Below are 26,817 nucleotides of genomic sequence, written 5' to 3'. Positions count from 1 at the left end.
CAATTGGCGGAAGCCGAATCCGGACAGGTAACTTGTTTGTTGAAAGGCGTGACACGAAGAACGGATGTTGTCCATCGGGTCATCAATTGGTGTGTTCAGTGTTCAAACATGAGCCTCGATAAGAGGAACTGAGGAGGAGGGGGCGAGTTGTTTATTTGCTATATGATTTATTAGTACCTAGCTGCATTGAGGGAGCTTGTGAAAGTGATCGCTCGGAGAAACTCACGATCTGGCACGCATCTTTCTTCTCTTGCGCTTGAGACGGCGAACGCGCTTCTTTCTCCACTTAGCTCTCATCTTCGTAGATGTTACTGTGGTTTGGTTAGCTAAACTCAATCTGAAACGGAAATCATCGGGTGGCGACTAACAGTTCTGCGAGGATGAGGAGAGATAGTGAAGAAAGACAAATGCAAAGGCGGCCCGCGGCGCATTTGTGTAGTGGGCAGCTTACTCAGCTAAGCGAGGCCCTAACCGTTTTAGGACATATTGACATCGCCAATACGGGGCACGTGACCATTGGATTGCATCACACAGTGGAAATAGGGTTTCCGCACATCATTGATTCTTTTCCATCGAAACAATAAGAAGACAGATGAATCAGTGGTTAATGTGGATTCAATTCTTTTCGTAATATCAATCATTTTCACACATCAAATAGTGTACCCCCATCACACAAGACCCGAAAATTAAATACTATAGCTTCAACCATTATGTATTATTAGAGCTCCAAAGCTCCAAAGCTCCAACTCGTGAACATCATATATCCTTCGGGAACCCGTCATCTCTAGGTGTGAACCGCGGTATCTCCAACCCTATCATGACAGCGACGTCATACTATCAGTAATTGTACCGATAGCTGGGTGCCAGGTCACCAAGGAACTCCTCTTCTTCCTCGGAAATGGCATTGGGATCCACGACAGCATTATCGCGTTTGCGATTCTCAAACCACACTGCCACGAGGTATACTGTGCAAGAGATGATAGAAAGACAAGCAAACCCGATGCAAATGCTGTATCCCTTGGTATAATACGGGGCATCCGTGCTTAGGAAAGAGAAGGTGGCGATGATACCACCGATGTTGCCAAACCCAACTTGCCATGCAGTGCCAATGCTGCGGCGGTGGTGACCACCGAGATTCATAGCAAACCAACACACAATAACGGGCATGGCACTGTAAGCACCACTTGTTACCAGGAAGAGTGCACCGTACTCGGCAGATTTGTGCTCTTCGCCGTGGATGCTTAGCAGCATGGCAAAACCGGCAATAGATACCAGGATTGGAATCAGTGTGAACACATAGCGGTGCTTCAGACGATCAGAGCAAAACGCGATCACCATGGAAAAGCCAAAGGCTACTGCCCATGGTGGAATGGAGTACAACTGGGTTTTCACCGCTGCCCATCAAGTTAGCAAAGGTCTGAACACACGGTAAGATAAGACATACAGCTATATCCGTAACTCTTGATAATGGAGGGCGCAAAGTATGCATATCCTAGATCACTTGAGTCAGCAATGACGGTACACATTCATCGAAAGTAACTAACCATAAGCTGGAACGATGAGACCGAAGTACATCAAGCCTCCAAGAATGACCTTGTCTATGTATCAATCAGTATCAAAACTGTATCAGTAGTCAAGCCCTCTTGGAAACCTACAGTCCTTGAAGACAGCTACAACCTCACGCCAGCCCATACTGACATGGTGGGCGGACTTGCCAACGTCCTTGGCCAGCTTCGCACGAACGAACTCGCGCTCCTCATCGGTCAACCACTTGACGTCCTCTGGGAAATCAGGCATGCAGAAGAACAAGATGAAAGCTGCCACACAGGTGATACAGCCTTCAATGATGAAAACCCATCGCCAGCCGCTGTAGCCACGGTCTCCGCTCATCTGTGAGATACCGTATGCGAGCGCACCACCGAATGCGCCAGCAAGTGTAGTGGAACTGAAGAAAAAGCTGAAGCGCTTCTGGGCCTCGCTGCGCCTATACCACATACCCAGGAGGTAGAAGCCTACCAATTATTAGAATCACCGAACTGAATAAAGGCCTTCGGTTCGTCACTTACATCCGGGAAACATGCCGGTCTCGAACACTCCCAAAAACCAACGAGTAGCCATCAATCCACCCCAGTTCTGGACCAAACCCTGGCAAACCATCACGAGACCAAAGCCAAACATGCAAAGCGGCACTAAAAAGAGTCAGTCGGCTCTCCACGGAAAATAACCAGTAGTTAAACCGAATGACATACACCAGACATGAGGTTTGAATTTCTTCAGAAGGATGTTCGAAGGAATTTCAAAGATGATGTACGGCACGAAGAAGATCGTCAGGGCGATATTGTACTTCATGCCAGTAGCAATGTTAAGGTCTTCAGTGAGGCCCAAAGTAGCTGCATTACTGATGTTGACCCTATACATCCAATGACCAGTGTCAGCGCTCGTGCCGCAAAACTCGGGGCGCATGCGTGGAACCATACCGATCCAGGAAAGCCAAAAGATAGAGCACGCAGAGACATGGCAGAATATGCCAGTCAATCTTGGCCATTAACTTGCGCTCTGTGGTTGATCGAAGCGGAGGAAGCTCATGATCGAAGGTCGGGCTGTCGACTTGTTCCGGAAAGACCTGGCCTTCGCCAGTCTCTGATTTGAAATCTACCCCGGACGGAGCTTGTCAGCGCCGATTCCGCCTCGAAATAAATCGAGTATTCATGCGCCGGAGACAAATCCAACAGACACGAGAGACTTACCTGTCACAGTCATGGTTGGGAGCGATCGCCCACGCAGCGCGCTTGTTTATCAATGAGTTCGCTAAGAGGAATGTGAGAGGGAAAAAAGGAATTCGACTCCTCAATTGCCGATCGCCCAGGTGCTGATCCTCGGCCTATGGGGCTACAAATAATGTCCGAGCTTCTTGGCTGCGCACAACTAATGCAACCAGGCACAACCGGGACAGTACCAAAAGATTTATGCAGAGGATTGAGAAAAGGGAAAAAGGGGGAGAAATGGAAAACGTAAGAAGAAATAGTCAAGAGCTAAAGGCGAAAAATATGTAACTTGAGTCATCATAGCCAATAGCCCCAGAAAATCCGTACATTACAGGGATCCACTATAGTTTTAGCTGGGCCCGATCTCGGCCTGTGCAAGCTGATCTTAGGCGACCCCCGTGGCCGATACAAGTCCACCGCTTTTTTTTGTGCTATCTGCCATCAGCTATGCATGATGTCTCACATATGGAACACGTAAGAAAGCCATGGTACTGGCACGGAAACGTGGGTTGAAGGAATTGATTTTCCTGCGGTCCACCCCGCAAATACTCAATCTCCGCCTTAAAAAGGGGACTCAAATGACTAATCCTTCCCTTCCCGCCTTTCCGCTGACGCTGTTTCCGTCATCTCAACCATCTCAACTGGAATCTGGATTTACGATCCATATGTCCCATGGTTTCCTGTGTTCGTGGGAGACTCATTATTCAGTAAACGGATGATCTTTCTCCACTTTGGTCGGCCCTTCTGCAGCTTGCTCCACCTTGCTCTTCCCCGGTGAGCACCAATGATGACGGTGGTGTTGTGTGCACTTCGGGTGGTCCGTGAGCTGGTCGCCTTACGATAAGGTTTTGGGGATTACATCCCCTCATGCTGGAATGGCGGGAGAACAAGCACACCCGTTATCTTGGCATAATTTCTGCTGAAGATTATTCGAAAGGAAAAAAAGCTTTTCGTCTTCTGTACATTATACACCGCTGGTTAGCTCTCCTGCATTCTGAGTCAGCGGAGATAACGCTAACTTACTCTATAACTACATACCTACGCGCTCCACTCAACTCCCTTTGTTAGCTCGTAGTCCGAAGCTACGAAATCTACAAATGTCACTAGTCTACTTAGTTCAGTTGTGTTACATATCTTCAGTATTTGACCCAACATTATGGTTTTCCCGGTCTCAATTATAGCCAGATACTGCACCTAAGCTGATATTTAATGATGAGAAGTTAAAACCGCAATAGCAGTGTCATGGATATCTAACTATGGCATCAAAGTCATACCGCAAGTGTAATTCCCTTCAAATCCAGCAGCATTCAGTCTCTTATCTCATGCGGGTCATCATCCAGAAGTACCGTCAGCGGTTTGGTTTTATCAGTGGCAAACACACAGTAATACCTACTCTCGCTGTTCTGGCGTATTCCCATCCCACCAAATTAACAACCGTCCAAGGCCCACGTTGATCAGCTTCTGGAAGTCTCCGGTGTCCACATGCGGTCGGTCAAACGAGTGTGATAGTACCCGGTCTAACACTCCGAGATAAGTCATACAGACTTCAGGGGAAGGTCTGCGTAGAAAAAATGCACAAAATAAAGTCTTGGAAGGTTGATCGACCTTATTAGCATTTTGTTCCAGGCTTTGTCTTTTCCAGGGAGGACGAGTGCGACCACACTGCTTTGTAGCAAGAAGCAGCATAAACCATTGAACACTTTCTCACAATTCACAATCAAAATGTCCAAATGAGGTGTTCTAGAGCGTCACCAAACACTATGCCAATGGCGATTGAAAGCCCATGTAGTAAATTGGTGCGAAGGGCAAACAATGGCCCCACTGATTCCCGCTTGAAAAGTTTATTGGTCCCACGTGTCACGTGGTCCTCAAATTTGCCAATATCAGGCCAACATCTTCTCTCAAAGCACGGTTCATCTAACCAACTTCAAAATGATAATCAACTGTGGGCCTCTGACAGGCTTTACCCAGGCAAGATATGTGATTCACATGTCCACAGGGAAACGGCTGGTGCTGTTTCGCCTGCCGTCGATCGACCCGACCAGCTCAAAACCCAACGAGAAGGAAGGATGGTCCTACTACGCGATGGAGGCGGAATGCCCTCATGCGGGCGGGCCCATGGCAGACTCTCTGATTGATATTGAAGATTCAGCATATGTGGCCAGCTGTCCTTGGCACGCATATGATTTTAACGTGGAGACCGGAGAGTCGAGTGTGGGTATCAAAGCATGCACATACCCTATTGATGTGCGTGGGAACAATGTCATGTTAGAGTTCCCCGCTGAAGATGGTTTAAACGTGGAACTCAGCAAGATTGAGCCCGTGAGCGAGAAAGTCAAATTGAAAAATGCGCGACCATCAGAAACACCAAAAGCCAAGCAAGAGGATTCTGGAATGGCTCAGTACTTGGATGATAATGCGACGTTATGCGACTGGGCGGTTCATATTTTGAACACTGCTCACCCTGAACACAAGATTGAACTGACTACGCACCTTTTCGCTATCTTCACCGAAAGAGAGGCCTCTTCTTCACCCATGGAACTTGGACGAGGCACCGTGACTGCGCCCGACCAGCCGCCCCGTGAGAAGATGCTCACCGTCAACCCGGGCGCTATGCCGAGGACGGGGCGAGGAGGCACATTGAAGAGCCGGATTGCCATGCTCCACGCGCTAGCCAATATTGAGCTATGGGCGATTGACCTGGCCATCGATATTTGTGTGCGGTTCGCTACATTTCAGACTGAGAAAAGCTCAGAGCAGCTACCAAGGGCTTATTTTCATGACTGGCTCAAAGTCGCGAGCGATGAGGCGAAACACTTCTCTCTTCTGCGCACCCGGCTTGAAGAGATGGGATCGCACTTTGGCGCTCTCCCTGTTCATCACAGTCTGTGGCTATCCGCTCAGGAAACAGCGTACGATCTTCGCGCCCGTATAAGTATCATTGCTCTGGTTCACGAGGCTAGGGGTCTGGATGTCAACCCGATGACTATCCAGAAGTTTCGTCTCTCCGGTGACACTGAGAGCGTCGAAGCGCTCGAGGTCATCCACCACGACGAAATTACACATGTGACTACGGGCCACCGATGGCTGACCTGGATCTGTAATCAAGAAGGAACCGACCCGGTGCAGGTCTTCCGCTCCAACGTCCAGAAACATTTCCGTGGGCCCCTCCGTGGACCATTTAACGAAGAAGCTCGCTTGGAGGCTGGTATGGACAAACGATACTACGAGGAGATGCCGAATGTCGTTGCGGCGTCATAAGGATTACCCGTTTTCATGATAGATGATAAAAAAGCAATGATACAATGATTTAATTCACGAATTGGTGTTGCATAACTTTCACGTAAGGTTTCAAACCCCGTCGTCATCTATTAGCATTATTTATACCGTAGTCTTCATCAATCTTCTTCCGGCTTCTTAGTAAACGGGCTTCAAGGTGACCTTGCTGCAGCTTGAAGGAATAACGGGGTCATAGTATGAGATGAGGCCGAACAATTGCGGCGCATTATGGTACCAGGGGCAGACTGGAACAAGGTTAGTTCGAACTCAAAAAATGATGGCTAACAGATTACAACTTACCGAGCCAGCCGGCAAAGCCTTCATCTGTGGACCAAACGAGATTGCCATTACTGATCGCAAATCCTGTTTCGCCGCCTCCTGCATTGATGGTAACAGGCTCCCAGGCTAAACAGACAATTAGAAAAGAACTCAACGACGATGAAGTTTCGTATAAGCACATACCAGCATAGTTAGTATCACCAGCGACCGTCATGCCCCAAGGGTAGTCGGTTCCCAGATCAGCATAGGCAGTGGTGCCATTCAGCCAGAACTTAGGTGCCACGGTAGCATTACTGTCCAACACTCCGTCGCTCAGACCGGCGCCAGTGTGGTAGGAGTAGAGGTAAAGGTCGTTAAATTCTGGTTTCGCCGAGCCCGTAGTTTTGAGCTTGAATTCCGTGGACTGACGAGGACTCAAGGGGCTGGCCAGGGCAGTGGCAGCCAGGAGAGCGAGAGAGGCGAGGAACTTCATCATGTAGTAAATCGTTTTATTGTAAAGGACTTCGAGAGTGTTTTACTGGGTGGTTTGATAGTGTGCAGTGAATGGAAATCTGTTGATGGAAGCAGAAACGCGCCCGCTTTATAGGAGAGCCAAGCACCCAGTGACGTTTTATTGAAAACAAACTTCTTGGCGATGGAGTCGGCCACAAGGTTTCCGTCTCCACGGGTGAATCGGATGTTGCTTTTCTTAGGCCGTCCAATGCTTGGGTACGCTAGTTCGCCGGCGACCTTGGATGCGATTTTTAGATTAGGTAGCTGCACGAGACGTGGTGGAAAGACGAAATACCTCATGGAAGCCCGGAAATCAGGGCAGCTCGTAAGACAATGATTGACATAAGCAATGCTTCTTGCAGATGAGGATATTCATGCGAGCCACTCATGTCTCCGCAATTACGCCGATCATCCCACTTTTACCCCACTTAGCTAAGGGATGTGCTCTGAGGTGATCAAGCTCGGCAAACCAAGTGGGGATGTGAGACATTTGCGCTGGACGACCCAATCGTGCAGACTGAGCTTTCGGGGTCTGAATCCTTTCGTTATTCACATGATTCTCTCATCGTCGGAGATAGGAGATTCGGGATAAAGATTTAGGCTGCCAAAGAGTATGTCTGAGACAAAAAACCGTCGGGATGAGGTCAGACGAAGCTAGCTTGGAAAGGATTGAGTAAACAAAGATTTCAGATCATGGAATTTGAGAAAAGTAATTCCAGTGGAAATCGGGGATAACTGGATAGACCGCATTACTCAACACAATAACTAAACAAATGAGTTCGTAGATCGAAAATGTAACGGATTGGAGTGGCGGATTAAATGGAAAGGGATATACTGCGGAAAGAAAACCCAATTGAAGCCACACGTGGACATGATGGATCTAAATTGTAAATGATAGGAAATATCTATATGCGAAGTGTAACCCATCGTCTCAGTTCACCGCTCCATGATCAGAAAGTCTTCTAGACTCAAGCTTTTGTCTCAACGCGAAAGCTTCCATGCAATCGCAAATCCCGCGAGCTGGCTCCGACATACACCGTGTATGTCCCCGGTGCAACAGCCCATTTCTGGGCCGCCACATCCCAGTGAGAGATATCGCGGCGGCGCAAACCGAACTCCACTTGCGTCTGCTTACCCGCAGCAATTTTCACATTCTCGAACCCACGCAGCTGGCGAAGAGGCTGCTTTGCGGATGTGGGATATTGAATGTAGAGCTGAGGCACCTCTGCACCACTAATAGTACCGGCATTCTTGATCACAGCAGTCACTTTTGCAACAATGTCCCAGAGATCCTCGTAGCCACCGACAGCAAGCTTGCCGGTGGGATAAAGCGAGAGCGGCGAAGGTGAGTCAATTTTCAGAGAGGAGTACGTGAAGTTGGTGTAAGAAAGACCGTAGCCAAACTCATAGCGGGGTGTCACATTGTAGGCATCGAAGTATCGGTAGTCGATGTAGTTGCCTTCGGTGAAGTTGCAGTTCGCAGTGTAGCAGATCCCCACGTTGTAGTCCGATTCGTTCTTAGCGATTGTGTAGATCAATCGTCCGCTAGGGTTGACATCTCCGTACAGGACATCAACAATAGAGTTACCAGATTCTTCACCAAGAAGGCTGCCATACAGCACTGCAGTGACATTTTCGTTCTCGATCCACTCGTCAACGAGGCGGGCTCCGACGGTGTTGATGACCACAACAGTGTTTGCGCAGTTCTCGGCGACCTCCTTAACAAGACTGTCTTGGTCGGCGTTGGTAAGCTCAGTGCGGTCAGCACCTTCTCCGGCCAGTGCGTTGAGAAAAACGAGACAGACATCCATGTTCTCTGCATAATTGCTAATCGAAGGAGTGACAGAGGTAGTACTGGATCCCTTCATGACCAGTCCAGAGCTACTCGACGAGGAATATGTGTCATTTGCAACCCAGCGAAGCATGGTCCCGTCTTGGCTAGCCTTCATTGTCAAGGCAATCTCAGGAGTGATAAGGTACGGTAAAGATCCCTGACCAGATCCGGAGCCTGTTGCAAGATGCCCATCGTAGGTTGGCCCAGATCCTTCAACACTGAATTCCATGTTAGGGCCGGCAATTGAAGCTCGTGCATGGGCTCCAAATATGGCCATCGTGCGAGGTTTCTTGAGCGGGAGCGCGTTGTCTGTGTTCTTCAGGAGAACCATAGACTTGGCGCCTTGGGCGCGAATCAGCTTAGAGTGGTTGGCACGAACATCGACATAGGCATCGTCCTCTACAGTGGATACCTGTTTTCCATTGTCGAGGCCAGCATGGTAGTATCCCATCAAGTTGCGAACTGCCATGTCGTTCAAACGAGCTTCAGACATAGTCTTGTTCTCAAGGAAGCCTTCGATGTTGGAGCTAGACCAAAGCGAAGATGAACCGTAGTCGAGTCCACTGACAGCCGAAGCGAGAGCGTGCTCCTGGCCATTGGTGTCTGGGAAGACAAGGCCTGGGAAGCCGAGCTCAGTCTTGAGAGTCTCAAGAAGAAGCGAGGATGACTCGCACGAAAGGGTTCCATTGACCTTGGTCATTGCGCACATTACACCACCAAGGCCAGAGTGAACACCATCGTAGAAAGACCAGAGGTACGTCTCATGAAAGGTCTTGGAATCTACATTGGAGGAATAGGGAGCTCCAGAGCTAGAGCTGTCTTGGCTCGATCTGCGTTGGAGCATTGAGAAAGAACTGTTTCCGCCTGGACCTCCTCCGCCGCCGCCCCCTCCACCACTCATTGAGGTGGTACGGTTTGTCTCTTGCTCATTCAAGATGAAATGCTGCACGAAATTAGCTTTATGCCAAGTCAAAAGTGTCACGACCAGCCGCCCTGGGCAGAGCATACCTTTACAGCACCAATGATTCCCACATCTGTATATCCTTTGGCAGTCAGGCCTGTTGCAATACCATTCAGGTACGGATCAGACCCATAAGTCTCGACCAAGCGCCCACACCAAGGTGTCCGGCCTAAGGGCTGAGATGTTGGACCATCGATGACTTGGATACCCTTGTTGTAGAACTCAGTTCCGACAGCTTTGGCATGTTCGTAGATGGCATCTTTATCCCACGTCATACTAATTGCAGACGCCAGACTGAAGGCAGAGACATAGAAATAGTCCTGTAGACCCATATCTCCGTCCGTAAATTCGAGGGCAGTGAAAGACGAGCCATCCGTGGCTGCGGCGCCACTTCCCGTGATCAATTTGATTTTCTCCGTGGTATTCAACTTAGACACAAATTCCACAGCCTTTTTGTAAGCCGGTTGCCAATCGCCGAGAGAGACTAGAATGATTGAAACTTGTTAATAGGGTCGAATCCAATGAATAAATGGTTGTAGGAACATACCATCGCCAGTGGATAGCAGACCGGTGCTCGAGTTGTCCCTAAGGGCAACTGCAGAGCTTATACAAAGCGAAAGAAAGGTGATTGAGTGGATCTTCATGCTGCAAAGATCCCGTCTTCAGGGTAAAGCAGGAAAGGAAAGGAAATGATGAAAACACATGCAAAACAAAACGGGAAACACGCAGTCTATACTATAAATAATGGCAATAGACCCGATCGTCATAGGCGTATCTGAGTAGCCTAGCCCAAGCCTCTCTAATGAGATCGAAACCCTCAAATCCTGGCAAGTGGAATATGCCAAGAGTACTTATGCGGCCATGCCCCACAGGACCATCTACATACAAGAACCGTTGAAGATTGACTAGGAAAGCATACGGGTAAACCTCGGTAAGTTTTTAGCTTTATACCTATAGTGGCATTTTCTTGCACAGCCCGGGTCAAAACAAATTATAACTATGCTGATGGCAATTTCCTTCTCAGTCAACATTATCAGTGAATATGACTTGGTAAAGAGAAGATCCGGAAAAGCCGAGAATGAGCATCAGGGGACGAGTTACGCGGCAGTGGAGCATTCGGGTTCTCTGCCCAGTTGAGAACCATCCGTGTATTAGACTTGTGGGTTTATCAAACATAAAGTGCCGCAAGTGCCGAGGAACGCTGATCTCTACTAACTTAAGGTTGCAGGAGTACAAACAACCAGATTTTCATAATTGTGAAGATGACGTACGTTTCATACTTATCACAGATTTGACCGATAAATCTCGCAGACTGAAACGTAGTTGAATTTGATTTCCAGATGTGGGTCTGACGGTCTACCATTAAGGCATCGAGATATCAGTTTCATATCAGGGATTCCTTGGCCCCCCACTTTCGCCTTACGCCTTCTGAAGCCACAATTGGTTGACTTCCACCTTGCTCAAGCATTGGCAGCTTGACAATATTACAGATCGATATCGGAGCTGAAAATCTGTGTCCCATCATGGTTTTCCGAGGGAAACGAAGCACGGCTTGCTCACTCTGTCGTGAAAGAAGAATCAAAGTAAGCCTCGGCCACAATTCTTGGTTCGGCGGGTCTCCTAATCCAGGATCAGTGCGATCGTCGTCGCCCTGCGTGTTCACAATGTATCAATGTAAGCGCAGCATGCACTGGCTACAGAAAGGAGATAGACCTCATGTTCTATGATGAGACTGGCACTGTGACACAAAAAGCCAAGTCGCGCGTCAGTAAATCAATTTCAGGGGGCAGCACTCTCCGGCAGTTAACACCCCCACCACGAATGCAGTTACTTGTGGATCCTCCTTGTGTTCGTGCGATTAACCTGTTCACAACTGCTTATGCTGGCGGGACTTATCTCGATTGGCTACCCACTCTTTATTTGCCTCATGGACGACCTGCTTCACTGGAGGCTAGCTTCGAAGCCGTTGCTCTTGGGTATATGGCAAATGAGCAGCATCGAGGAGATTTGCGAGTTTTAGCCCAAGAAAAATATGGGATTGGGTTGCAGCACACGATGAATGCTCTTCAAGGGTCACAATCTGCAACTCCGGAGACCGTGGCTTCGGTTTTATTATTGGCGTTATTTGCCGTCCTTTCGTCAGAGTCGTACCATGACGCACAAAATGTTTGGTCCAAGCATATTCATGGGATCTTGGCAATACTAGAATCATGCTCACTTTCCACAATGTTTCAAAATCATGCTGGTCAGAGACTTCTCCATCATATCATTTCTGTGGTTCAGATAGACTGCTTACAGCGCCGTCTGCCTCTACCTCCTCAGCTTCAATTTTTGTATTCAGTCTCTTGGATAAATGAGAGTGTTCAGACGGCAAATTTCTGGGAGGTCCTTGGTCGAGTTGCCCTGCTGAATACGCAGTTCGAAGAGTCTGCAGTCTCACTTCTCTACATTGCGCAGCTACAAGAAGTGGATAAGAATGTTCACTCTCTATTGGAACTGATGCCCCAATTATTTCCCGATGAATTTGCTTACTGTGATATCACGGAAAGCCAGAATATTGATGGCAGTCAAAGTGACTATCGCCCTCCGGTCCACAGCTTCAGCAGCTTTCGAGTTGCTCAAACTTGGAACACGCTGCGAATGACACGGCTGTTTAATGCCAACTTACTTGAGTCGAGCATTATTGCCTACCTATCTCATGGCTTTGGGGTAGCAGAATATGACGAGGAGACGTTACTTGGATCACTCAGTGAAACATCTACTATTGCCCGGCAAACAGCAGTTGCAATCTGCGCCAGTGTGCCGGAATTCATGAGGCCGGATGCCTGGGTCAATGACCCAAGCAAATCTTTTCTGTTTTCTGGATGGGCAAGCTCTCTCATATGGCCACTGAGCCTAGCCAGAGCTTCTTCACATGGCTCAGAGGAACTGCAGAATTATATAGACAGGCAGATGTGCGTCTTGAGGACTATCACCGGGATGAACGCCATGCGCCAAGAACGTCTTTCGCCAGACCACGACAAAAACTGGTAAGAAGTGTTATAGCGATCCTACTTGGTTTTTTTGTGCTAATTGAAAACAAATAGGATGCATTTGATCTTCTTGTGCTAGTTTGTTAGAAAAAAAACCAAGGTTGTCTCAATGATTGCAGTTCTAGATAATACATGAATTCCCCCCTCCTCTGCCTTAGCTGAGTATATATGGCTCATGTCGTCTCCTCAGCTCTCTATAGTATCAACCTTCTTTCATGCTCTTGACCTTTCTGTCCTGTCGTACACCTTGCAGAGAGCCTCAATTTCGACGCAGATCGACCTTGAATGCCGAAAGTGCCACGGATTCCACCGTGGATCTGTGGTTGCTAGAGTTCCTCCAGAACACAATCTCGTTTAGAGGAATCGTTCCATAGGAAAAAGGGTCGATATTAGCCACGCAATAGTCATTCCAGACTGTTGTGGAGTTTGTAGGGTCGTCATAATCATCAATCACATTGATAAGCCGCCACACTTCACCAACTCGACCGTCATGCGCGCGCCTTGCTTGAAAGGTAGGGAGGAGCTGGAAGTAAATCTCGCCATTCGTACCAGCTGTGGAGGACACGAAGGGGATCAGGTTTGCCAAAACGTCCGTGGAATTCGAGATCCAGGAGGAAATGTACAGAGACCGCGACTCGGTCTGAGTGAGAGTAATCGAAGAATTCAAGCTTGGATCTGTAGAGGTATAGACTCCTCTGTATGATATACTCAACTGGGATTGTGCTTCAGACTCTGCTGCGATGACGAGTGGGTTCAGAACATCCGTGAATATCGTGTTAAGTGCAGACAAGTCTCCGGCCACGCCCATGAAAACCACAAGGTCATACTGTGGGATGATAAAACTGTAAGTATAGTAGTCTGTGAGACCCCCACCCTTTGTGTAGAATGTCACGGGACGTTTCGTGTTTGGAAGGATCGAGGTAGTCCGGAAGATCTCCCACGGATATCCAAGAAGCGAGTGAGATCCAGAATTCCAAGCTGCAGGCTGGAACCAGTTGATTGATGGAGTGACTTTTTCATAGTTCTTGAGGACCCAGCGAAGGAATTTGATCATATCCGAAGAGGAGCTGTAGATCCCGGCACTCCTGTACAGATGGTTAAAACCTGAAGTAATCGTAGGGAAAGAAGCGGACTCACGGATTATCGGCGCCTTCGTCCACACCCCAGTCAGAGCCAGATCCAGCGCTAGCGGCGACTGAAGCTGCAGGGACGGTGAAAGACGTTTCGTGCATGCCAAGGGGTCTGAAAATTGCCTCTTTGATATAGTCTTCATACTTCATATTGGTCACCTTCGCCAAAACTTGACCAAGGAGGTCAAATCCAATATTGCTGTAAGATGTTTCCTTCTGGGAAGGGAACACCGAATTCACGTTGTGAAGATTTTCATCGAGAGCTAGACATGGTTTGTCAGTTTGCGGATAAGCAACGATATGAGGTCTTCTACATACCTGCGTTCGTACATGCAATAGTCCATCCGCTATAAGCACCACATTTTGGCAGATTGTTTCGTTCGTCTATGTCCAATGGAGGAAGCCCGATTACGGATGGATCAGAGAGCATAAGGACCAAATCTTCATCGCCATAGTTGTTCGGAAGGCCACTCAGGTGGGCCAACAAGGATCGAATAGTGATTCCTTTCCAGGTGATTTTGCTTGTATCGTTGAGAAGCCCCGGAATATACTTTGTCACCTCGTCGTCAAGCCCAAGTTTTCCCGCTGCCTCTTGTTTCAAGATACCCAACGCAGTAAACAGTTTTGTGTTGCTGGCAATCCGATACGCTGAGGAACCGTTGATCGGACTTCCTCCCAGAGACTTGTCGAAGTGGTATTTGGTATATAGAGTCCGGCTCGGAGAGGAAATCTCCAATGAGAAGGAACTTCCATCATAGGCACCAGCTTCGATCAGCTTATTGAGGCTGCTGTTGATCTCTTGGAATGTACTCTTCAGAGTATTCAAACTGTATACAGGAGCTGGATAAGAGATTTCTGGCTCACAAGACGAATACGCTCTATGAGACGAAACGAGGACCAAAATGAAGGTGAAAACACCTTTGGGTGCCAACATTGTGGTGAATCGATGTCAGAGGAAGGAGTATGGTTCCATGAATTTGGCTTTCTATCTCGGGCTTTATATAGCCAACTTTTGGGCGGTTTACTTACCCACGTATCCCAAAAGGGCAGGGAGCGCGTTAGTGTCGCTCTGCTAGTCTCCCATGTTTCGCAATTCTATGGCTTTCAAGGCCCAGACAGTTCTTAAATTGCATCTGTGTACTATTTGTAGAGAGTAGATAATGTTCGTCTTCAAAAATAAGCAGACAAGAGCCCCTTTTGTTGCAGCGAGAAGTCAAGGGCCAATGAAAATGCTTGGCATGGAGTAGGCGAGCTAGATACCCTTTTAGGACTAGGGTCTTCTCTCTAAGCCACTGCCTTCCCAGCGAGTCTTAATATATCTGCATAGGCACATATATCACTGGATAAGAACTCAATACCCGGATTAGTCGGGTCAAGAAAGACCGAACAGAAAATATTAGTCAAGATCGTCACTCCCCCTCATCGTATCCCTTTCCACGCTTAGGCCTTGTGCCCCGAGCCAATCCCTGACAAAGCAAAGAGGTTCCTCATTGGTTGGTATACAGTGCGTAGAGAACGAAAAGTGGGCATGTACCTGGAGAAATGTAACCTTTCCAATGTCGTGGGGTATATTGTGGGGGTTTCATCGGTGCTCAATGATCAAGTAATTTCCTTCAAGTCTCCCCGATGTACCTAGACAACATCTAATCTGAGATTAAGTGACCAAACGAGCACGCGTGGCTTCATTCATTATGCGATTGTGGTCTTTTCTCGGCACGGCCAGCGCGCTGGCCACTCTGGGAGCTACATATGTTGTCCATGAAGAAGGGAACATCTGTCGTCTTTATCCTGAGTCGCTCAAGTATAATGGATCACCCGTTGACGATACGCCCTACATTCATAAAGCTTTCGAGACTTGTGGATCTAATGGTCATATTGTCTTCTCCAACTATACATTTAACATCAACTCGGTTCTCAATACAACAAACTTGGTAAATTGCGATGTGTCGCTACAAGGCGAGCTGCTCTTTTCCGATGATATTCCATACTGGCTCAACCACTCTTATTCTGTGGTGTTCCAGAACCAATCCACCGCCTGGTTATTTGGCGGAACCAACGTCACTTTACGCGGCGAGGGTGGCTGGTATAATGGAAATGGCCAGGCGTGGTACACAGAGAACCGCAATCAAAGCAATCAGCCAGGGCGGCCTATCAGCATGACATTCATCAACTCTCAAAATCTGCTTGTGGAAGGTCTACGCATCATTCAGCCACAATTTTGGGCTACATTCGTGTCATACAGCAAAAACGTTTCAATCACGAATCTTTATGTGAATGCCACGAGTAATGATGAATGGGGCACTGTCAACACCGATGGCTACGATTCTTGGAATAGTGACACATTACTCGTCGAAAATGCCGTCATCACCAATCAAGATGATTGTGTGGCCGCTAAGGGGAATACCACGAATTTGTTGGTCCGAAACGTCACTTGTTATGGGAACTACGGCATGACCATTGGATCTGTGGGGCAATACCCTACAATGCCCGATTATGTCCAGAACGTCACCTTTGAAGACATCCGATGTGTGAACTGTATGGAGGGGGCCTTTATCAAGACATGGCAAGGTGAATCCGATGATTGTAGTTCCAATGGTGATAGTGGAGGTGGCGGCAGTGGTCTCATCAAGAACGTCACCTACCGGAACTTTGAGTTGACCAACGTTGCTTTGCCTATTCAAATCTCTCAGTGCATTTACTCTGAGAGCGGGCAAAGCTGTAATACATCCAAGATGGCTATTGAAGATATCACATGGTCCAATATTAAGGGAACGTCTCGGTACAATATTGCAGCGTCGATCTATTGCTCCGATGTACACCCTTGTCCGGGAATCAAGTTTGAGGGCATCAATCTTCAATCTATGAACAGTACTTTGGGATTGCCGCTTTATGACACAGATATCCAGCATGAGGTCTATCAGTGTACAAACATCATCGATGTGGATGACTCTGGGGTCCCTTGCAATCATATTGCCCCGGACAATTATGGCCAGACGGTAACTTCCAATGTGAAAAACGACTAGCGAAAACAAGAAACTCGGTGGACACGTCGGTACCTATGGCTTAGTGCAAAGACTAGAGAGTTAGCTACATGTCTATCGAGAGCTTTTTTGAACATAAATCTGCACACCCGTAAAAATTATCTCGTTTGGTAGAGCAATCAGGAAAAGCGACAATCACTCTATCCTCGTTCTGTCGAAGAACGACTTTGTGTCCACTAAGCCTTGGCCAGTAATTGTAGGCTAGGAGCACTTGTAATTGATTCTGTTTGGTGCCCGAGTGCTTCGTTCTAGGATTTTCATGGATGTCCTGCCCGGTCAACTCTATACCAAGACGTCACAGAAGAGCGACGCTGTAGAAATGAAGTGGAGAATAAAGACCCCATATTAGACAAGGTACGATCTTTAGCAAAATAGGATCAAGCCGTTTGTATATCGATCCAAAATTATGCATAGATGACAATGGAAAGGTATGGCTAGACGAGTCTTACCAATTCATAACGGAGCGCGATAATTGAACACCAGAAAATTAGGTAAACACTCTCACTAACCGCATTTCAAGCAGCGCGATAATTGTGATTGAGAAAAAATGACATTTCAATTATTGAAGAACATCGCATCACCTCGTTTGGTTCGCGTCAATATACGAGATAACGCCCTATTAGAGCCATGATACAAGTAAGGAAAGGTGGCCCAGTGAGTATCGCTCTATGATCACCTTGATATCCCGGCGTAGTCTACCGAATTGCGCGAGAATGTTGGTTCCTGAGTATGTACTTCATGACATTACTCCCTGAGTCTTGAATACTGCGCTACTTTCAATGCGGTTAGTGAGAGTGTTCAACTGATTTTGTGGTGTTAAAGTGAGAAGCTCCTTTATTTTCCTCTGACTCATCCAATCCCGCTGTTTTGTATTAAACCACTGTAAATTCCCAATCATCTGTCCCATTTACATACACTTCAATATCCTCAACATGTCACCTCTAGACCTGAGTCTTCCCACGGCTCTCATTCTTATCGACAATCAAATCGGCTTCTGCGCTCCAGAAACAATTTCTCACTGGGGAACCACCCGCTCCAACCCACGATATGAAACCAATCTCCAGACTCTCTTATCTACATTTCGGACTGCACGATCTTCATCATCTACTCTACTGGAAGTGATCCATATCTACCATTCTTCCGTGATGCCTGGCAGTCCGCTGCACCCTTCTAATAATGGAATCCGTCCGTTGGACTTTGCTACCCCGGCCTCTGACGGCTCGGAGCCTGTTTTCTGGAAATCCGTCAACTCTTCCTTCATAGGAACCAATCTTGAAGCGCACCTGCGAGAGAAGGGTTTCAGGCAGCTTATTGTTGCTGGGTTGACGACTGATCACTGCGTCTCTACCACTGTACGCATGGCGGCTAATTTGGGTGTTGTGGATCGCTTGCTTGATGGGGAACCTGTTCAAATTAAGTCGGACGGTACACATGTGAAGGATGTGCCTGTCGATAAGGGACGGATTGTTCTTGTGTCAGATGCAACTGCAACTTTTGGTAAGGGTGGATTTGATTCTGAAACTATTCATAAGGTTTCTGCTGCTAGTCTTGATGGGGAGTTTTGTGACGTTGTTGGAACAGAGGATGTTGTCGAAGCCTTGAGGAAGGTTTGAAACGCGGGTCACTTGGGATGATCTCGAAGCATACTTGTCCAGAGCCGATCATAATAAAGCTTATTTCATTGTTATGATGGTTTACTGTATTCATACATAGTGGTCTCCCGGTGGTTACTGCCCCGTTGCCGAGTTGGTTGTAATTAAGTAGATGCTAGGAACACGCTCAGACAAGAGGCTGATATCGCGAAATCATCACAACAATGAAATAGATGGTTGGGCTTAGGGCCACTGAATTGGCCTAGTTTGGAACCCGCCGGGATTGATCAAGAGGGAAAATGCAGTTAAATACCAATTACAAATGCACAGTCATAAGTAAAAAGTACAAGAAACTAATTACTCTTCAAGGGTCTCTAACACACAAAGGAGAAAAGAATACAGTCGCGGCATGGTATACACCGCCAAATGCCATCATAGATGGATATACCTCAGATTCCCAGCCTTCTCAACCAGGACACCAAAGAGCATTACACGTCACAAGTATGGACCCATTTAGACGAGGTCGCGCTTGACGAACTCAGCAAGCAGAGCCTTTCCAAGGGAGGCAGGGCTGCGCTCGACGATGACACCAGCATCCTCGAGAGCGGAGATCTTGGAGTCGGCACCACCCTTACCACCGCTGACGATGGCACCGGCGTGACCCATGCGGCGGCCGGGGGGAGCGGAAATACCGGCGATGAAGGAAACAGCGGGCTTGTTGTGGATGTTGTTGGCCTTGAAGAACTCGGCGGCGTCCTCCTCGGCGGAACCACCAATCTCACCGATCATGATGATACCGTCGGTCTCGGGGTCCTCAAGGAAGATCTTCAAGCAGTCGATGAAGTTGGTACCGGAGAAGGGGTCACCACCGATACCGACAACGAGAGACTGACCAAGGCCGGCCTGGGTGGTCTGGTTGACAGCCTCGTAGGTGAGGGTACCGGAACGGGAGACGATACCGACACGGCCGCGCTTGTGGATGAAGCCGGGCATGATACCGATCTTGCATTGTCCCTAAAAGCAATATGAATATCAAATGTGACGTCGGAAGGGGCGGAAAGGCCACACTTACGGGAGCGATGATACCGGGACAGTTGGGGCCGACCAGACGGGTCTTGTTCTGGGTCTTCAGGATATCGGTAATGCGGACCATGTCTGTAGAGCAATAAGTCAGTGGATGCTGGATGCTGGATACCAGAGTAATTCGTACCGTGCTGGGGAATACCCTCAGTAATGCTATCAGGAGCGAACTGTCAGTAAAAAAAAAAAAGTTTCAGGAGCTCTAAAATTCCAGACACGTACCAGACAGCGAGGGGGATCTCGGCAGCGATGGCCTCCTCAATACCGGCGGCGGCCAGAGGAGGGCTATAAATTGTCAGTTCATTGTTCTGTCGGTCTATGATTGATGAATTCATACGGGACGAAAATGGCGGTAGCGGTAGCGCCGGTCTCCTTCACGGCATCGGAGACATTGGCGAAGACGGGAAGGTCAAGGTGAAGAGATCCGGCCTTCTTGGGGTTGGTACCACCAACGACGTTGGTGCCTATGAGGTGTGAGTTTGTGTCCTTTTTTTGCGATCGCGACGCGAGGGAGAAATACCGTAGGCGATGGCCTGCTCGGCGTGGAAGCTGTTCAACAAAGCACACGTCAGTATCGCGAAATCAGGGGAATACCAGGAAAGAAACACTCACGTTCCCTGCTTTCCGGTGAAACCCTGGAAGAGGACTCGGGTGTCCTTGTTGATCTTCAGGTTGTTCACGGTGCTGGCATAGGCAGAGCTGGCGTTGGCATACGACCGGCGCTGCTGGCCAGCGACGCTGCGAGCAGCCGAGATGGTGTTACGGCAGAAGGCCTGCATGACTGCAATGTGATGGAGGAGAAGGATAGGAGAGGAGAGGGTTAAGGGGGAAAAAGAGAGGTTGACTCGGGAGGTGAGTTAGAGCAAGGAATCGGGATGCGCGCCCGGGAGTTTTCGTTCGGGACAAACCTTTACTTAAGCGGACCCGGCATGACAGTTTCGGAGCGCTGCCTCGGCCACCAACTTTTTTCTATCTAATCGTCCCCCCACCACCACCAACTACCTTGGTTTCCACACCTTCAGTCTCGTGTCATTCCCACATAAATTGATCATCGCTGCCGGTGAACGTCTTTCACCATGGCCACCATGACGGTGACGATGCCGCAGGCGTCGAAGAACACGGCAAGAAAGAACGCCAAGCTAGTTCCAGAGAATGAGCGATATATGCGAGCATGCTCTGATATTGCCAATGCGCTCATTCAGGAATATGAGTCGTCGAGGGACTCTTCGACGCCGAAGAAAGACATCAACCTGAACAAGTTGCGAGGCCAGGTTTCGAAGAAGCACCACCTAGCGACTCAGCCGCCACTCACGGCCATCATTGCGGCCGTGCCAGAACACTACAAGAAATACATTTTGCCGAAGTTGATTGCGAAGCCAATTCGTATGTGAATCAGTGCCGGGGAGGGTATATTCAAAACTGACTCTTTTCTCCAGGTACTTCGTCTGGTATCGCCGTCGTTGCTGTGATGTGCAAACCCCACCGATGCCCCCATATCGCTTACACCGGTAACATCTGTGTCTACTGCCCCGGTGGTCCCGACTCCGATTTCGAATACTCTACACAATCTTACACTGGATATGAGCCGACATCCATGCGCGCGATTCGCGCTCGATATGATCCCTTTGAGCAGGCCCGAGGACGAGTCGATCAGATCAAGGCTCTGGGACACAGTGTGGACAAGGTGGAATACATCATTATGGGTGGAACTTTCATGTCCCTGCCCGTCGATTACCGCGATTCGTTCATTTCCCAACTTCACAATGCACTGAGTGGGTACCAAACCGACAATGTTGATGAGGCCGTGCAGGCGGGCGAAATGAGCAACATCAAGTGTGTGGGTATCACAATCGAGACTCGGCCCGATTACTGTCTGGATACCCACTTGAGCAGCATGCTTCAATACGGATGCACGCGTCTGGAGATTGGTGTGCAGAGTCTGTATGAGGACGTTGCCCGCGATACCAACCGTGGCCATACCGTTGCGGCCGTCGCTGAGACGTTTAAGCTTTCCAAGGATGCCGGCTTCAAGGTTGTCAGCCACATGATGCCCGACTTGCCGAACGTGGGTATGGAGCGCGATCTGTTCCAGTTCCAGGAATATTTCGAAAACCCTGACTTCCGTACCGATGGCCTGAAGATCTACCCCACCCTCGTCATTCGGGGCACCGGTCTTTATGAGCTGTGGCGGACGGGTCGGTATAAGAACTACACGCCTAACGCCCTGATTGATCTGGTGGCTCGCATTATGGCGCTGGTGCCCCCATGGACCCGTATCTACCGTGTCCAACGTGATATTCCCATGCCTCTCGTCACTTCCGGTGTCGAGAACGGCAACCTGCGCGAATTGGCGCTGGCGCGAATGAAGGACTTTGGAACGACCTGCCGTGATGTTCGGACTCGTGAGGTCGGTATCAATGAAGTTAAGAACAAGATCCGCCCCTCGCAGATCGAGCTGATTCGTCGCGATTATGCTGCCAATGGTGGCTGGGAAACATTTTTGGCCTATGAAGATCCCAAGCAGGACATCCTTATTGGTCTCCTTCGTCTGCGCAAGTGCAGTGATACCCATACATTCCGCCCAGAGTTCACTGGCCAGCAGACTAGTATTGTTCGGGAACTCCACGTGTACGGATCTGCAGTCCCACTTCATGGACGTGACGCCCGCAAATTCCAGCACCGCGGCTTTGGTACACTGCTAATGGAAGAGGCGGAGCGGATTGCACGCGAGGAGCATGGAAGCCGCAAGATCAGTGTTATCTCGGGTGTGGGTGTCCGCAGCTATTATGCCCGCCTTGGCTACACTCTGGATGGTCCATACATGTCCAAGATGCTGGATCCTTGGGAGGATGAGGAGTAAATTAGCCGCTGATTAGTGGGGTCTAAGTTTGCATATTACTGGCGTCGGGGTTATACTCCAAAAGTGGTTCTTGTCAATAATTATGAGCAATGAGTGAAATGTCTATGATCGCCAATAGCGCGATAGTCAATGGAGTCAAGAGACAGGTAGTAATTCCGAATGATCTATGTACAAACACGCCTCGCACCAAAAAGCCATCCGTATACTATCTCCAAGGAGTCCGGGAGACCAGCCCAGCAAATAGACTCCTTGGGAAAGCTCGATTGCAATTCGCTTCCTAGCACAGATTGTGCGTGCGGACTCCGTCGGGCCAACTGGTGATAGCCCAGACAGATGAAGCCGCTGATCCGTTTCAGATCTTTCCCGCCCCTCCAACCTAAGCATGTATTCCCAAGAAAGACCGAAATATGTAACCCAAATGCATACCAATCAGAGACACCAAACAAGAGATATTGTGGAGAGATTTTGTGGTTTAAAGTGATATGGCGCCGCCGCGGCTTACGCGCATATGAAGGTAGGCCTGGAAACCGCAGAAAACAAAGAAACCCTGTGGAACACCGAAACATTAGTTCAGAAGTTCAAAAACCGATGTCGCTTAAAAATGCGTTTGCTGCAGAGGGGTGACGTACGGCGTAGACAAGCACAGCGATGTAAATGGAGGCAGCGACTGCAGGACCATCTTCAGGCTCTCCCTCAGATCCGGTGAAGGCGTGGTTGTTGCTCTATAGCAGTATTCATCATGTCAGTAACCTCGTCTCAATCGACATTGATAAATGCTCTGGCACATTGCGCCAGCGGGAACGCAACATGACGCAAAGTTCTGGTTCGCAATGCGGAGGGTCAAGTCGAACGTACGCCGTATAGGGATCCCAGAACGGAGAGAATAACGATAGCAAAAACGGAGATCACGACACTATTGAGCCAAGCATTGTTAGATTCTAGATAGAGACCGAGGCTTAAAAGGCATGTTCAAAAGATGGAGGACCTTACCAGGACCAGGCGTTCAGCGCCGACACGACGGGCTTCATCTTGAGTTGTGTAGAATTATATCGAAGAAAAGTTGCAACAAGCCGCTGAATGCGGGACGTAGGCGCCTGGTGTAATGGGTGGACAGTGGGGATATCGAAGGGAGTGGATGGGGGATGGAAGAGTCGAAGATCACGGAGGTTGGCGGGCGGAGCTGCCTGAGCCCCTAAGCCGCTTCCGGAAAGGGTACTGCACTCATCTATAGAGAGTGAACTACATCACATTCAATTGTTCCTTTGATATGTGGAACGGATCTTTTCTCTAATTTCTAAGTCAATGTTCAAGATGTATTCGGTCTTTATTGTCAATACGTCTTGTTCCAGTCAACTTCACAGTCAACCTCACACTAGAGTCGCCAATCAAACTATCCACCCTTTCCTTGCTATTAACAAAGTCATTTGCTGAATCCTGAATCGAGTGCATCGCAAAATTGAGTGACGAGCTCACATACCACTTGGCTGGTTTCAATGCCAGCTTTTCGATGCCCATGAGCGTCTTCTACGTCAGCGCGGACCAAGCATTCGGAACCATGAAACAAAACGGCTCTAGGAGTACAATAGATCTTTTGAATCAACATGAAATTTTTGCTTGAAGAATATTCCCGTGTCCTTCAACTGGGCATCTAGAAGTTTTGGTATCTATTGATATACCTAGGTAACTACGAGAATTGTATTGTACTCCTCGTAAGTATAATCATATACATACTAGCTTGATCAGCCCGCAGGCTGAATATATATGTAGTTTGGTCCTTGGGATAGTTTAGGGGAAAACCATTAATATCCATACAGCCCAGTATGTGTTTAAATCTGCCCAGATAAAGCCTGATGTAGGAACTGTATTGACTATAGCATTGCCCCCCCCCCCCAAAAAAAAAAAAAAAACCTACACAGACAAGAGGCGGCAATTTCATCTTGCAACTTGGATCGCGAGGGGCTTATCGATATCACCCTATCACACGTGACCCGCAGCTTGGTCCGCCAAAAAAAAAACTTCGACTTTGGGGAAATTGACAACGTTCCATTTACCCCATTAAAAATTAAAATCATGCCTTCAACGACCGGAAAACGCAAGCGAGATACCGCTGTTGTGTCGCGATCCACGAAAACTAAAGAGGCAAGCCCACCGCCGGTAGATAACGCGCAAGATATCTTCCGCAAATATTTCGAGGCGCAATTCGAGCCTATTGAGCCTCCCAAGCCAGACGCCGATTCCGTGGAAGACGAAGCCGAAATTGGCGAAGAAGAATTATCAGATGCTGAAGGCTCGGACTGGGACGGAATCTCTGGAGAAGAGGAGGAGGACAGTGACGAGGAGAGCTACGAAGTGGAGATTGTCGAGCACAAGGATGCTAAAAGAGATGACTTGATGGATAAGAAAGCTCGCAAAGCGTTTATGGTACGTGCTATAGTGGTATTGATTCACGGTGACATTGTTAACATTACGTCAGAATTCGAGACCACCGTCATTGGGAGACGTGCCAACGAAGACAGCAGAACCGGTTACAAAGGAAGAAGAAGAAGAAGACAAGGACAACTTCAAGCACGATCTCGCATTACAACGACTGCTTCGGGAATCTCATCTCCTTGAGGATGCATCGGATCTCGCACCCACCGGCAAGAACCGTCTCAAGGCTCTCGATCTGCGCATGCAATCTCTTGGTGCAAAGACGTCTCTCTACGATCAAAAAATGCCTGATGCGCATCGCAGGGGTATTAAATCCAAAGCCGCTTCGAAGGACGCTAAGCGACGACTGGAGGCCAAAGAGAACGGTATTATTCTCGAGAAGCCTTCCAAAATTACCAAGTCGAATTCAGCACGAAGAGAACGGGGTATTGGAGGGTCTTCTATTGGAAAGTTCTCTGGGGGTACCTTGAACTTGAGCAAACAAGACTTGCATACTGTGCAAAGTATCAGGAGCCGGCATGACCGAGGCCGAGGAGGCCGAGGAGGCAGAGGCGGACGTGGTGGACGAGGTGGACGCGGCAGAGGAAGGGGAGGCGGCAGGGGACGGGACTGAGAACCAAAGCTCACCTGGAGCCTGTCTTCATTATGATTGGAAAGTACATAGACCCCTTTGCATCATTCGCAAATTGATACCCATCCTGGGCCCTTACGGGGCGTGGGCCACAACTTCCATTTCCTGTTTACCATCCCGAGCGAGTCTGGAAACTCCGACCCGAGTCTACATGGACGTTCAACCAGTTCAACGACATTGGAAGGAGAACGTAGATTGCTGGCGGTCCACCACGTTCCCGAGCGGCTCAATATGCGGCATTTCCCATAAACTTTCGCACTTTCAAGGTAAAATACCGTTCCACGTTTCTCCCAGGGTTACACTGCATATGAGGAGTTGGAATTGGCGAAAAGCATGTCGGCACATGGAACCAATTGAGGCTGCAGTATGGCCATGTGTATCTGACAGTAAACATTTACCCTGCCATTAACATGGATCATGTTCTCAAAATATAGAGATAACCGTATGAAATACGGCCCTTTAATGCGATATATGTTGCCATGTTAAGTCGATTATATGGTTTTCACTTTCCAAGGTTCGGTGTTGATCGCCATATTTTCTTTTGCGTGTATCCAGGCACAAGAAGATGTAGGCAGACATCTTTTTGTAACATCCATAATTTGAATGGATGCAATGGATTTGCATCGCGACCACAAGTCCGGGTGAACTCTCTCAGGCCAAGGGCAGGCCAAGACGGCCAATCGATTACCCATGCGACTCTTATATCATCTGTTTACTAGGACCCTGTTGCCAAGAGCGGCAAATCAGAAACCTCTCGGGCAACAATGGTCAAGGGGAGAAGATGCCAAGGACTACACATCAATCGTAATTCCGCCTAGTCCCGGCTTGCACAGACATAGAAAGACGCAAGTTCGAGACCAAGTGCTTGGCATTGTTATCAGGGGCCGAACCTTCAGAGCTCACCAGAGCTCATCAAAGCTCGCCATAGCTCTGTTGCCACCAATATCACGTCAAATATTTGAAACATTACTTTGTACGGTAAGATCTACTGTGGCATCCGTGGTTGAAGAAGATCAGGACCCAAAGCCTTGTAGGGTCCTTGAGCATGTGCGGGTCGGATGAGATTCCGCGATCCACTGTTCGGAGAGAACCGTTTCCTCTGCCAAGAGACCTTTCCAAAAAAGAGGTCTTGATAAGACTACCAAGGAATCTGAAAATCATGCGTATTACATGTAGTACCATCCGTCTATCACGCTCTATTCCGCACACCGCTGTCTCGGGGGTGGGGGGACTAGGCTAAAGACTGGGGACTGGAGATCCGGGGCCAACTGAATCTTTGGCTCGTTACGGGGATTGCGTGTCAACCGACGGCAACCCAGGGTATTTGGTCCTTCTATTGAATAAACATCCCCTAGTGCCTCTCATAAAGGGGACCCAGGTACCCACAAAAGCCCAGGGGCTCCAAGATCTC

General features: G+C 48.6%; 12 protein-coding genes across 12 annotated transcripts; 6 read left to right on the top strand and 6 right to left on the bottom strand.

Moving 5' to 3' along the window:
• Nucleotides 1-776: 776 nt before the first annotated feature.
• On the bottom strand, nucleotides 777-2,979 carry N7503_011013 (putative MFS transporter). The gene is made up of 8 exons (XM_057070559.1): nucleotides 2,748-2,979; nucleotides 2,478-2,652; nucleotides 2,250-2,410; nucleotides 2,067-2,189; nucleotides 1,656-2,012; nucleotides 1,545-1,598; nucleotides 1,445-1,492; nucleotides 777-1,394 (listed from the first exon to the last, which is right to left on the bottom strand). Exons 1-8 carry the CDS (start codon nucleotides 2,758-2,760, stop codon nucleotides 838-840), a joined length of 1,488 nt encoding a protein of 495 aa, XP_056917170.1. The 5' UTR covers nucleotides 2,761-2,979; the 3' UTR covers nucleotides 777-837.
• Nucleotides 2,980-4,697: 1,718 nt separating this feature from the next.
• On the top strand, nucleotides 4,698-6,026 carry N7503_011012 (Rieske [2Fe-2S] domain protein; the record flags this gene model as incomplete). Its single annotated transcript, XM_057070558.1, has 1 exon — nucleotides 4,698-6,026. One exon carries the CDS (start codon nucleotides 4,698-4,700, stop codon nucleotides 6,024-6,026), a length of 1,329 nt encoding a protein of 442 aa, XP_056917169.1.
• Nucleotides 6,027-6,182: 156 nt separating this feature from the next.
• On the bottom strand, nucleotides 6,183-6,798 carry N7503_011011 (uncharacterized protein; the record flags this gene model as incomplete). Its single annotated transcript, XM_057070557.1, has 3 exons — nucleotides 6,183-6,289; nucleotides 6,345-6,449; nucleotides 6,507-6,798. The coding sequence occupies 3 exons, from the start codon at nucleotides 6,796-6,798 to the stop codon at nucleotides 6,183-6,185; spliced, it is 504 nt and encodes a 167-aa protein (XP_056917168.1).
• Nucleotides 6,799-7,783: 985 nt separating this feature from the next.
• N7503_011010 (glycoside hydrolase family 3 protein) lies at nucleotides 7,784-10,194 on the bottom strand (the record flags this gene model as incomplete). The annotated part of the gene is made up of 3 exons (XM_057070556.1): nucleotides 7,784-9,592; nucleotides 9,658-10,094; nucleotides 10,158-10,194. Coding segments are annotated over 3 exons (2,283 nt in total), but the record flags the coding sequence as incomplete, so codon positions are not given.
• Nucleotides 10,195-11,326: 1,132 nt separating this feature from the next.
• N7503_011009 (uncharacterized protein) lies at nucleotides 11,327-12,643 on the top strand (the record flags this gene model as incomplete). The annotated part of the gene is made up of 1 exon (XM_057070555.1): nucleotides 11,327-12,643. The coding sequence occupies one exon, from the start codon at nucleotides 11,327-11,329 to the stop codon at nucleotides 12,641-12,643; it is 1,317 nt and encodes a 438-aa protein (XP_056917166.1).
• A 258-nt stretch (nucleotides 12,644-12,901) lies between these two features.
• On the bottom strand, nucleotides 12,902-14,706 carry N7503_011008 (serine hydrolase domain-containing protein; the record flags this gene model as incomplete). Its single annotated transcript, XM_057070554.1, has 3 exons — nucleotides 12,902-13,727; nucleotides 13,780-14,035; nucleotides 14,091-14,706. 3 exons carry the CDS (start codon nucleotides 14,704-14,706, stop codon nucleotides 12,902-12,904), a joined length of 1,698 nt encoding a protein of 565 aa, XP_056917165.1.
• Nucleotides 14,707-15,463: 757 nt separating this feature from the next.
• Nucleotides 15,464-16,795, top strand: N7503_011007 (uncharacterized protein; the record flags this gene model as incomplete). The annotated part of the gene is made up of 1 exon (XM_057070553.1): nucleotides 15,464-16,795. The coding sequence occupies one exon, from the start codon at nucleotides 15,464-15,466 to the stop codon at nucleotides 16,793-16,795; it is 1,332 nt and encodes a 443-aa protein (XP_056917164.1).
• A 950-nt stretch (nucleotides 16,796-17,745) lies between these two features.
• Nucleotides 17,746-18,426, top strand: N7503_011006 (uncharacterized protein; the record flags this gene model as incomplete). The annotated part of the gene is made up of 1 exon (XM_057070552.1): nucleotides 17,746-18,426. One exon carries the CDS (start codon nucleotides 17,746-17,748, stop codon nucleotides 18,424-18,426), a length of 681 nt encoding a protein of 226 aa, XP_056917163.1.
• A 262-nt stretch (nucleotides 18,427-18,688) lies between these two features.
• Nucleotides 18,689-20,375, bottom strand: N7503_011005 (succinate--CoA ligase (GDP-forming) subunit alpha). Its single transcript, XM_057070551.1, has 7 exons — nucleotides 20,098-20,375; nucleotides 20,006-20,034; nucleotides 19,823-19,949; nucleotides 19,708-19,770; nucleotides 19,616-19,641; nucleotides 19,478-19,560; nucleotides 18,689-19,419 (listed from the first exon to the last, which is right to left on the bottom strand). Exons 1-7 carry the CDS (start codon nucleotides 20,262-20,264, stop codon nucleotides 18,919-18,921), a joined length of 996 nt encoding a protein of 331 aa, XP_056917162.1. The 5' UTR covers nucleotides 20,265-20,375; the 3' UTR covers nucleotides 18,689-18,918.
• A 186-nt stretch (nucleotides 20,376-20,561) lies between these two features.
• On the top strand, nucleotides 20,562-22,345 carry N7503_011004 (Elongator subunit ELP3; the record flags this gene model as incomplete). The annotated part of the gene is made up of 2 exons (XM_057070550.1): nucleotides 20,562-20,868; nucleotides 20,922-22,345. 2 exons carry the CDS (start codon nucleotides 20,562-20,564, stop codon nucleotides 22,343-22,345), a joined length of 1,731 nt encoding a protein of 576 aa, XP_056917161.1.
• Nucleotides 22,346-22,817: 472 nt separating this feature from the next.
• N7503_011003 (uncharacterized protein) lies at nucleotides 22,818-23,373 on the bottom strand (the record flags this gene model as incomplete). Its single annotated transcript, XM_057070549.1, has 4 exons — nucleotides 22,818-22,892; nucleotides 22,975-23,067; nucleotides 23,201-23,258; nucleotides 23,336-23,373. The coding sequence occupies 4 exons, from the start codon at nucleotides 23,371-23,373 to the stop codon at nucleotides 22,818-22,820; spliced, it is 264 nt and encodes an 87-aa protein (XP_056917160.1).
• Nucleotides 23,374-24,415: 1,042 nt separating this feature from the next.
• On the top strand, nucleotides 24,416-25,465 carry N7503_011002 (uncharacterized protein; the record flags this gene model as incomplete). Its single annotated transcript, XM_057070548.1, has 3 exons — nucleotides 24,416-24,766; nucleotides 24,819-25,236; nucleotides 25,398-25,465. The coding sequence occupies 3 exons, from the start codon at nucleotides 24,416-24,418 to the stop codon at nucleotides 25,463-25,465; spliced, it is 837 nt and encodes a 278-aa protein (XP_056917159.1).
• Between the last annotated feature and the right edge of the window lie 1,352 nt (nucleotides 25,466-26,817).

This window comes from Penicillium pulvis (genome assembly GCF_028828015.1).
Source record: "Penicillium pulvis strain IBT 33274 chromosome Unknown scaffold_8_segment0_segment0, whole genome shotgun sequence".
NCBI lineage: Eukaryota > Fungi > Ascomycota > Eurotiomycetes > Eurotiales > Aspergillaceae > Penicillium > Penicillium pulvis.
The sequence above is the reverse complement of the archived record's forward strand: the minus strand, read 5'-3'. Positions and strand labels throughout refer to the sequence as shown.

Bases quoted from the DNA above. Each gene is read 5' to 3' on its own strand.
- N7503_011013 (XM_057070559.1), bottom strand. The intron at 2,190-2,249 runs GTATGTCATTCG...GACTCTTTTTAG, and splicing joins ATTCAAACCTCATGTCTGGT to TGCCGCTTTGCATGTTTGGC. The intron at 1,493-1,544 runs GTTAGTTACTTT...CAAGTGATCTAG, and splicing joins TCTCATCGTTCCAGCTTATG to GATATGCATACTTTGCGCCC.
- N7503_011005 (XM_057070551.1), bottom strand. From the start codon at position 20,264: ATGCAGGCCTTCTGCCGTAACACCATCTCGGCTGCTCGCAGCGTCGCT. The intron at 20,035-20,097 runs GTGAGTGTTTCT...TTTGTTGAACAG, and splicing joins TTCACCGGAAAGCAGGGAAC to CTTCCACGCCGAGCAGGCCA. The intron at 19,642-19,707 runs GTACGTGTCTGG...CGCTCCTGATAG, and splicing joins GAGATCCCCCTCGCTGTCTG to CATTACTGAGGGTATTCCCC.